This window comes from Lotus japonicus, chromosome 2, assembly GCF_012489685.1.
Source record: "Lotus japonicus ecotype B-129 chromosome 2, LjGifu_v1.2".
NCBI lineage: Eukaryota > Viridiplantae > Streptophyta > Magnoliopsida > Fabales > Fabaceae > Lotus > Lotus japonicus.
Window position 1 is genome coordinate 61,736,475 of NC_080042.1, and position 11,406 is coordinate 61,747,880.

Sequence of the window (11,406 nt, forward strand, 5' to 3'; positions counted from 1 at the left end):
AGGAACGAGAAGAAGTTAAAGAAAATAATTGGATAAGCATGATACTATATAGGATTTGGTTATTTTGATTCGTTATATGTCTTATTGAATAACCAAACTTTCAAGAGATGAGTCATAAATTTAAAGGACCATAAGAAGACAATAAAATTATAAGATAAGCATGACTATAGGCCTTAGGATTGGTTGTGTTTCGTTATATGTCTTTTCTAATAACCAAACTTTCAAGTTAATTAAAGATCGTACAAAATAGTTAATGTTTTCCTAGTATAGATATAATTAATAATTATATCCCTCAACAATGTAACCTGAATACTAATAATAGAATAACATTAAGAATTTTCTATGTTGCTTTTATATTGTCAATATCCTTTTTATTTATCGTTTGAAGTTGTACCATAAAAATTAAAAAACTACAATTATATTTTATAATATTGTGTGAAAACTATAACTAATCTAATTTTTTACTATATCATAAAAATTCCATATTAATTAATTTCTTTTATTGTAGTAAATTAAAGGAAATTCTTTTGTAGTTCAAACAACATGCATTAATAAATTGATGGTTGTAAAATTATTTCATTAATCAATCATCAACATCGTAATATGGTTCTTTAAGTTACTTCATGAGATTAAATATAATCACATGATAGATTGACCAACACTGTTTAGAATAATTAAGGTATTGGTGAATACACCAGTTTTTACATAAGTGTCTTTGTTCCCTTTTAATTAGTGTTTTCTGTTAGGCTTAAACGAGACAATTTAAACTTCGGGCATTCATATTGAGTATTAAAGAGAACGTCACAAGTGATTTGAATACCACATCTTTCACCCAAAACCTTAAGGAACTAGGTGTATGGGCCTCTCACTCATGAACTGCTCAAATTTGTCCTTATCTTTCAATGTGAGACTTACTCACACTTAATATATATCACAACAATTTCCTCCTCAAGTGTGAGTCTATCTCAAACGAAAGCGGAAGCCTCCAAATACTCACACAGTTGTTGGGCTGATCAACAGAAGTCGCCGCCTAGTCACAATATTACCAAGAAGACTTTCGACACAAGAAGCCGGTCACCATGGTCAAACAATCACCGACTCTGATACCACTATTGGGTTTAAAGGAGATTACTTAAACTATGGGGTATCATCCACATTGGACATTAAATAGCAAACCACATGTGAGTTGGACACCACATCTTTAACCCAAAACCTTAAGGCATTCGGTGTATGGGTCCGACCTCTCACTTATAAACTACTCAAACTTGTTCCTCTTTCAATTTGAGACTTATACTCACACATGATGTCACAACATTTCCAACCTCTTTGAGAACAAGACTAATCTCATTTGTGAAACAATGACAATCCCAACATATGACTTTCCTGAGGTTCAGACTTGTTTTTTGGATAAGTTTTGTGAACTTAATGGTTTGTATGAAACGAAGGAAAGATTGCATACGTACTTTGCTTATAAAAAAACGGAAAGGAAACATGACCTTCTTGTCGTTTGGTATGGCATAAAGGGAAGGGGAGAAAAAAATGTCGTTATGAGACCCACTTGCAATTTTCCGCTCTCAATTAGGAAGAAGACGGTGGATAGGGGCGTATCTAAGGAGGACAGATATGGGCCATCACCCCCCCCCCCCCAAAGAATTTTGAAATGGTTACGACTATAGGTATTTTTCCAAGCTAGAAAGAAGGAATTTGCTGTTCCAACTGAGACATTATCATTCACATGTTTCCCAAGATCCTAATTTAGGAAAAAATTCTAGTTTATCCAAGTTTTACCAGAAGTTAATTGAAATAGGAAAAGCAACAATGTTTCCACTTGTTAATAGATTGATACGTCTTGTTTTGACACTCCCTTTTTCAACAGCATCTACAGAGCGATCTTTTTCTGTAATGAAAGTTGTTAAGACTCGGCTTCGCAACAAAATTGAAGATGATCTTCTCATAAATTTATTAGTTGTTTATATCGGGATACCATAATAAATAAATTTAGTACTATGAAATAACGAAGAGTTGTATTTAAATATTTTTTTACTATTTAAAGTTTATATAACTTTCAATGAAGATTTTTTTAGTCTTATATTTCGCCCCCCAACAAGAAAATCCTGAATACGCCCCTGACGGTGGGATGAGTGGTTACTTTACAACATTACCAAATTTACCCTCTTTATTATTTCTATCATAAAATAATAAATATTTATATAATATTGAAAAATAATTAGATAACGAGTAGACCGCGTGTAATTTTATACATGTTGTTTTATTCAAACTATCCTCATTAATAAATTATTTATTAAAATAATATTAATAAGTTAAATAATAGTTTTAACAAAAATTAAAAATCATATTTTTATTTAAGGAGTTATGTTATTTCATAAACATAAACACACAATACTTTGTTTTCTCTAACGTTTCTTTCCAAACAACCTAAAATTCATCTTACTTTCATTTTTCTTTCATTCCTTTTTAATTTCTATTTTTTTCTTTCCCTCTCTTTCCATCCTCATACCAAACAAAAGCCAAAAGTGTTTTGGTGTGTTGGTTATTGGATCACAGATGCAACAATCTACCGGTCGCTTTATGCGGTTGAGATATCTGGTAAACAAAGCACGATGGAGCACATGTAGAAGGCATTAAATCACTTACTTTCTTAATGTTCTCACTATCCATGTGTATATATCTCAAGCAATTTAATTAGTCAAGATTTATCTTATAAATATAAACATTTAACTATGTATTTGCATAAAATTGTGCTGTGTGGGCCTTTAATTATTTTACTTTAATTAGGATAAAAGGTGGATGTAAGACGTGGAAGAAATGATAAAAACAAACAAATTGAGTTATATATCCAACACACACTTTCTTTTTTTAACTAACACACACTGAAATAGAATAAGTTTTTCAATGGTTGGTAACCAGATATGTCTTGGAAATGGCTCACTTAATGAGGTAAAGTTTCAAGATCAACCCTCAATGAATCATTAGTGTATTGTAGTTAGGAGAATCTGTACAAATTTGATGTCTAAATCTAATGGAGAGATATGTATCAATGAGTATATGTTGTGTACGAAACAAGTTGAGGCCCAAATTGAGTAATGATCCAAGCCAATAGTAATGAAGAAGCAATAGCACACATTTTCATGGGCCCGTAATTTTGAATGAAGGGGCAAAAAGATTCCATGCTCCAAATCATCATTGTAAGTTTGGAACTGGACCTACTTCATTCAAGTGGTATTGTACTATTTTGTATTTGAATGAGGGCTACACTAATTTTAAAAGTCTATGGGTTGATGACCCAAAAATCAAAGTGGTCCAAGCTTTGGTGATTGAAAAGCAATGGGAGGGAAACTAGGTGTAATCTTTCAAAATTGATGCATGGGATGCAACATAGACGATAAGGGTGTCTATGAATATCCATTGACACCGGTGCAAATAGGAAAACAACACGTGCCGAAAGTGAAAATCTGAAGGGAAATCTTATGAAATGGGATAAAAGTTCGTTCATGCTACACTCAACTTGTATTGATACGGAGATTGATTAATGCTTTTTTTTAATCAAAAAATATATTTATATATATATATATATATCTTTATTTTTCTTTTTTCTTTTGGATAAGTAAACTTTTTTGTTATGAGAATAAAATTTTAAGCTTGAATTTGGTTGCACTTGCAGACTTGGATCATGAAACTAGTGAGGCCCAGGAACAAGAAAATCAGCCCTTGTATATTTTGGGCTTATTGAAGTTAGTTAGAGGTTTCAACACACAAAAGAGTACAGTTTACCAACAAAAGCAGAAAAACAAAGTTGAGTTTATACTTTATAAGCACAAAAAAGGCCATACACAAGGCACAAGCTGCCAAGTGCCAAATTAGAATGGTGTTGTCATTGACCAAAAAAAAAAAAAAAAAAAAAGAATGGTGTTGTCAACTGTCATAGTTATTTCTAATATTAAAAACAATCAAGTATTTAATATTTTTAAATTTAATTAAGATTAAAATAAAGAATAGGCATTGGTTTTCCAATCCCGTGTTGTTTCATTAAATTAGTGCTGAGCTGACGCCTTGTGATGAGGTTTAGTGGACAGCCCCAATTCAATTCAAGTCAATCCTTTGATCCTTTCCTTGTGTCGTGCTTTGGGAACTCCACCACCCCAGCCTGTTGCCAGTTATCACCATTTTTTCTTTTCTTTATTCACATCCTAATTCCTAATACACTTTCATATTATGATATTATAGTGTGATGAATATTAAAAGTCTTCTTTAAAATGTGGCTCATATCCTATGACTCAATCAGTCATTTTTTTACCATTTAGACTAACACACGTTGAGTTTTTAAGAACTCTCTCAAGTGAAGTCTAAAATGAATTTTGTTTTCTAATTATTGAAGAAAATAACATAAAAAATAAATGAAAGATGTTAAATGGTTTTAATTATTATTATTAAAACTAACTATATTGGCTAAAGTGTTGATTGATAAAAAAAAAAAGTGAATCCCCCTTCTTGTAGAGCTTTTTGTAATTTAATCAACCATTCATATGGTTCTAGGCCATAGTTTTCTCTTGGTGATTATAGAGAGTGAATGTAAGAGGCCATTAAGCTGGTCTCTATAGTGGGTATCAAAACTCAACTTTTTGCTGAAATAAATTGAGACATTACACAAGGAGTCCTTATTCACTAAGGCATAAGTTTTTCTTATGTGCATAGACAATTTAATTTGGTTGTGGATTGGCTTGCTAGGACCACTTTCCAGTTTCTACTTGGCACTCATGTATTTTCCTCACATTTTGGCCAATGTCATCGTTTGCTTAGGTTTGATTCAGGGCAAGGCTCACCTTGACCTTTCGAACGTTATACTAAGTGTTTCTTTTCCAACGCTTTGCCCCATCATGTAAAAAGACCAGGTGATAAATAGTTAAGATCGAAAATACTAAGTTTTAGCTAGAACGTGTTTAATAAAGGTGTTGCTTGTATTAAAAAAAAAGGTGATAATTAGGTTAAAGACAAAATATTATATTTTAATTTATTAAAAAAAAATTGAGTAGATATAATTTGGCTCAGCTTTTTGTAGTTTGAAAGCTCCATATAGAAAAAAGTTGGACCAAACAAATTTTTAAGAAGCTCTTTAAAATAAAACCTACTTATTTTTTATGAAGGAAAACTTAATGAAAGCTCGAAAATTAAAAGTTAATATGAGTAACTTTTATCTAAAAAGCTATTTATTTCTTGGAGCCATCTGTGTATTCCTTTTCAACCGCCCCTTCAACCAACCAATTCATGGGCTGGTCTCCCTCCTCTCCACCAACGAGATATTGTCAATGGCGACATGTGGTTGTGACTTTGGAGCTCTTCAACGACGAACATGGTGGATACTACTCCCCTCTGCCGCGGTTTCCCGACGACACCACTAGACTTCCTTCTGATCTCTGGACTAGCTCCCCCTTGTCCTCCGTCGTGTGGAGCGCATACACTTGCAAATCATACCAATGCATCATCGATCGAAGTCACATTCAAAAGGGTGTCGATGATTGCAAAGGACACTTCAGTCTCAACGGCCGCAAGAAGCATCGTTGGACGAACTCTAGATCTAACGACCTCAATTTCAGGATTGATGACGCCAAGAAAACGAAGCTCGATCTTGTTCGAGTTACACATCGGTGATGACATGCCCACGTTCATGGTTCGAATCGTGAAAGAAACGTGATCGTCTTAACAATGTCGTTGACTTGAACGAACCTTTTGACGATTTCATAGCCTCCAAAGAGGTGGTGTCTATTTACCTTAACTTCTTTGAGAGGTTGTCGTATTTCAATAACACGCTGATCACTTTTCACTCGATTCATGTTTTGAGTATCTGGATTCTATAGACGTGGCTAAAAAATGACCAAATTCCTAAAAAAATTGACAAACAACTTTTTATGTTTTCTTTTGAGGAACTTTGAAGCCAAAAAAGGCTGGGTCACGCTGCCTTGGAGTTTTTATTTAATTATGACTTTTTACTAACTATAAGTTGAAGATCCCGGGAAATATATTTGTAGCAAAGGACATGCAACTTTTTGCCTGACCAGTGATGACATTCGTAAAAGACAAAAAAACGACAGGTTGAATATTAAATTGATTGCTAAACATTTATGAACAAAATAAAGGTATATCCTAAAAAGTCTTTCTCTATAGTCTATTGTTGAAAGGTTTTTACCACAACTACTTTCAAATCCCTTTCAAGATTCAATTGTAGTATAGTGAAGGGTTTTTATCGTCCTCAGGGAATTGGAAATACAACGCCGTTCTTTAGCTAAATTACTTAAGCAAAGAGTTCAAGAAGCGTTTGGTTGATTGTTTTGAGAAAAGTTGTGGACATAAAACAGTAATAAAAACGGGTTTAAAAACAGATTGAGAAAGCTGTTGGGATTGGGGTTCACACATCAACTCTCATATATCCTATAATTCAACACATACAACCTATTCTATCCTTGACTTCATCACATCAGTTCTTATCTATCTCATTAATTTCTTACATGAGCAGATTAACGATTCACTTCTCTAATTATCGATGTCTCGCATAACTAACGAAGCAAAACGTAATGAGTTCAGATGTTAAGCGACTAATAAACCTAACCCTATGTCTAGCAATCAGGTAAATTAGATGATACAACCTAAATCTAATTCAAATATGTAGCTTTCACTCACATATCAAATCTCAAATCATGTTCTAGTTGATCAAGCTAAAACAAGCATAAAAATCAAGATCATATCATTGAAATCAAGAGATAAACTAGATTCATATGAAAGAGAACTAAGATGGATACATTTAAGTCAAGTATTACACCCAAACCCAACAAAGAGAAGTTTAGCTAGCCATAGACATGGATGCTATGCTTACAAGAAGAACTAAGACGAAAGTTATGATCCGTGCCGTCCTCGGTGATGATTCCAGCTTGATGGATGGTGAATCAAAGCTCCCAAAGTTCCTCCCTTCTTCTCTCTGAAGTTTTCTCTCTCAAAAGTCTAAAATAGGTCAAAAGATGATCTCTTTCTGATCTTGGTCGAGCCTTTTATAAACAGGGCACATTTTCGCTTAAGCTGAAAAAGGTTCCGCTTAAGCGAGGAGATTTCTTCATGTTCAGGTAAGGTCTTTCAGCTTAAGCGAGACCATTTCTCGCTTAAGCCAAATTGTCTTCCAGAACCACTGCTACTGCCCTGTAATTTGGCTTAAGCGAGGCTACATTCGGCTTAAGCGAAGATCAACATACTTGCCACTGCTACTGCCATATAATTTGGCTTAAGCGAGCCAGCATTTGGCTTAAGCGAAGATCAACATTTGTAGCCTTTTTCATTTGAAATTGTTTGGATCTCTTGACTTTTCTCCTACAATAAAACCAAAGAGCTTAAATGATAAAACTAACATATCTATGTATTTTCTATATAAAAACTATCTACTTACTAAATTAACCTATTGAGGGATAATTTGGAAGATAATGTACACATCTAGAACAGAAAAGTACCCAAATTAGTAGAGAAAATCAGGTATTTTTGGTACTTATCAACTCCCCCAAACTTGGAACTTTGTTTGCCCTCAAACAAAAGGTATTGGCTATCAAAAAAAATATATTCACAAAGGTTCTTGAACAAGCATGGCATATGAACTACTCATCTCAAAGTTTCTTTTCACAAGCATGATCCAAGCATCAATTACCAACTAGAACATGTGAAGCCCACAACAAATGGTTACAGTAATAATACAAAAACACACCAGCATGAAGTCATTGGCATAACATTGAATCCAATATTCTTCAATCAGGGAACCACTCAAATTATCATCAAACTGTTTACTCAACTCTTCAATTTTCTATGAGGTAAGTGTTTCACACTATTCAGCCATTGAATCACAACATGTAAAACTTGTTACCTGTCTCATCAACTATTAAAACTGCATGGAAACTCAAGAATCACAAAGGTCTTTCTGGGTTGTAATGTGGCCAGGGTTATCAAGAAAATTGGTTTTTCTAGATTTCAAGATATTTTCAAATCAAGAGAGCAATTACATTTGGATTCATGCAAGAATTATGAACATTTTTCACTCTCCTTCTACCAATCCTCTTTTTCACCCCTTCTACACAATTTCATGCACATAACCCCTTTCTTTTTCCTTTTTTTTTTCTTCTTTTTTTTTTCTTTTTTTTCTTTTTAACCATTATACACAAGCATTTTTTCTTTTTCAAACATTATATGTACAAAGGATAGAAAGTTAAGCAAAAAGATATCAAAGCTTCCACTCCCCCCAACTTAGCACATTAGCATAAAATCCTCACATAAATGCTCTCTTAACTTAAAAGTAAGGGAGAACATTGTTTTTTTTTTCATTTAAGTTTGGGATCATACACAAAGAAAAACAAAATTTCCAAAGGGGATGCAATTGGAATTCCTAATCAACGGTCAGCTTATTTGGCCAAGTAGCTTATGTACACTAAAGAACAAAAATGCCTTGATCATTTTCCATCATTCCCATGCAATTCAACAGTTAGAGACTCAAACAAGTAAAACTGTGCAAAACAATGGTGAACCTCTCGAATCTCACCAAGTGTTTGGCTACACTCCTCACTAGGCTTAGGAGTCCCTGATTTGAAGCATTTTCATAATGAGCCTATGACATTCACGTGAATGATGCATTCATATCATATAATGACACCAAGTGAGTGCAATCACAATGAACTATGAACTTTTTTTTTTAAAAAAAAAACACACATCATGCTCAACTTAGCATTTCATAGTCCATGCTCATTAACTAAACCAAAAGCCAATCATTTGCAATTCAGAACAGTGAGCAAAACAAATTCCTAACCCAAAATCCAAACATGTGCTAGCTGTTAAGAACAAAGCAAAATATCACGAAGTAAAACCAAGTTCAAAGCAAAATAAAACTAAAAACCAAGTAAAGTACTAAAGTTAGAAAGCTGAAATGACATAAAATAAAAGTGAACTTGGATAAGTGGCTGTAGCCATCAATCCTCAGCTCCATCCTGCTCCTGATCATCAATCATGTAGTCACCAGCAGGCAAGTCAGCTGCTGCAGAAGTAGTAGCTCCATCTCCATCTCCATGTCCAGCAACTCTCTCCTCCTCCCTGGAACTTGGCCTGTCCCCAGGTCATTCAGCATAGCTCGAGAACTGATCATCGGTAGGCCACACAAAAGGCTCAGGTCCCTGACGCTGAAAAAAACGTCTGATATGGCTATACATGGAAGTAGTAGCCCTATATGTGGCTCTCTGCTGTCGAGAAACAAGCTCCAAATAGTCTCTCTGTTCTACCTGCTCTATCCGGATAGCATCCTGTTGTGCAAGGATCAACTGAATCTGCTGCTGAGTGGTTGGATTATCTGGAGATGATTGTGGCGTATCCGGTGGTGGTGGAAGAAGTGGTGAGGGTGGTGGAAGTGCTTCTTCTTTCTTACAATGACGCTGAATAAATTTCTCATTGATTGGAGGCCTAATATCCAGCTGAGGGTATTCTGGGATAATCACCCTCTGAAATCTGCACAACTCTGTGATGAGCGATGGAAAGCACAAAGGCATAGGCTTCTCGGATGTTGCAATTCTATGAATATCATCTGAAATTATTTTTGCAATATCAACTGTTTTCTTTTGGATGATGCAATAGAGCAAGCCCGCATAGTACAGATTAATATTAGATGTATGTAAAGTGGGGTTGATGTTGGATGTCATAAAAGTCATCCAAATCTCAGTCAACACTTTCATTTCAGCCCTCTCAACAACATTTCTGCTCTCCTCCATAAGGGTACCTGGTATGCATAAGGTATCTAGTACCTCCTTGTAATTGAAACTAGGCGGTGATGATCTTATTGAATTTTGGTAGGCACACAACTTTGCTTCTTCCAAACCCAAATGATCCTCTAGATAAGCACTGATTGTTGCTCTGTCATAAAGAACTCTCCTTCCCAAGACAAATGACACTCTTGGCCCCTCCTCTCCTAATGTGTAAGCATTAGCATAAAAGTACTTGACAACCTTTGGGTTGAAGTGCTTTGGCAGTGAAGCAAGCTTTAACCAGTTCCTCCTCTGTAACTCATGTTGGAAATCATCATATTGTCCAGGTTGGAGTTCTACTCTTCTCTCTGGAATAAAGTTATTTTTTGAGAAAGCTTTGTATCTCTTAACTTTTTCATCAGATTGGAACCTCTTCCCGAATTGTTCTGGAGAATCTTCCTCTGAGGTTGCACATTCTCTTTGTTTTTTTCCTGCACGAGAAAGATCACCTCTTTGTTTTTTTGCAATAGGGCCACTTGCTTTGTTCAAATTTCTTGTTTTTACCATTCTGTTAAAACCAATTCAAGAAATAATAGTCAATACATAAGTTACAACTATGAATGACTTATTTCTTTCAAACACGTATCATTTATAATGTTTATTAAATCAGCATGAATTTCATATGCTTTTAAACCAGTTTGAAACATGACAAAATTGAACTGAAATGCTGCTTAGAATAAAAAATAATTCTATTCAACAGTTCAATGCAATTTACGTAATTAGGTAGGTAAATGAACAAGAGAAATCATGTGGAAGATGCTCTCCATTTTTCCCTTTATAACAATTCATGGTGCCCCAATATGCTAAGAACCAACCTAAATCTCAAGCATTATGTGGAAGACAATGTAAAATTTTCATTCATGCATTTTGTCAAACACCTAGTATGCACAACTTTAACATGTGAAGCATTTAACAATTTGAAATGACAATCCCGTAACCAAACTAAATTCCTTTAGTCCATGAGCCAAGATTCATTATATGATTAATCATTGAAAGATAAAACATCTAGAGCTCCAACCAATCATGCAATTCTTTTCCCAATATAATCAAAACCTCAAATTCCTTTATTCTCATCAGTGTTTGCAGACTCAGAATTCCCAAATTTAAAGCTCTAGAATGTGAAATCAAATTGAGGGAGAAAGGGGAAAAATTTACCTGAGAAGTAGAAAACTAAATCCCCAAATCACAAGTACAATTGAGAAGGAGAGAATAGAGAAGACTGAACCAAGTTGAAAATCCTGCTCATGTGTGTGCAATGGAACCAAGTTGCATATTCTTGTGTGTGAGAGGAAGTGATTCTTGATTTTGTGTGTGAGGTGGGATTCGTGATTTGTGTGTGGTGCTGTACGTGATTTGTGTGTGAGAATTGGGTTGTTGTTTGTATTTTAAAGAGTGAGTGTTTCCCTTTTTTTTTTTTAAAAAATATCTCGCTTAAGCGAGACATTTTCAGCTTAAGCCAACATACCAGTTCTGGTACTGTCTTTTCTGTTTAGAGTATCGCTTAAGCGGAATTTTCTTCTGGCTTAAGCGAAATTCAACCCATGGTGCACTGTAACTTTTTTCTGAATTTGGCTTAAGC

The 11,406-nt window shown here is 34.6% G+C and overlaps 1 protein-coding gene across 1 annotated transcript; it reads right to left on the reverse strand.

Annotated features, from left to right (window-relative positions):
* Positions 1-6,760: 6,760 nt before the first annotated feature.
* Positions 6,761-11,191, reverse strand: LOC130738692 (uncharacterized). The gene is made up of 2 exons (XM_057590796.1): positions 10,983-11,191; positions 6,761-10,335 (listed from the first exon to the last, which is right to left on the reverse strand). Exon 2 carries the CDS (start codon positions 10,332-10,334, stop codon positions 9,150-9,152), a length of 1,185 nt encoding a protein of 394 aa, XP_057446779.1. The 5' UTR covers position 10,335; positions 10,983-11,191; the 3' UTR covers positions 6,761-9,149.
* Positions 11,192-11,406: the final 215 nt, after the last annotated feature.

Bases quoted from the DNA above. Each gene is read 5' to 3' on its own strand.
- LOC130738692 (XM_057590796.1), bottom strand. From the start codon at position 10,334: ATGGTAAAAACAAGAAATTTGAACAAAGCAAGTGGCCCTATTGCAAAA.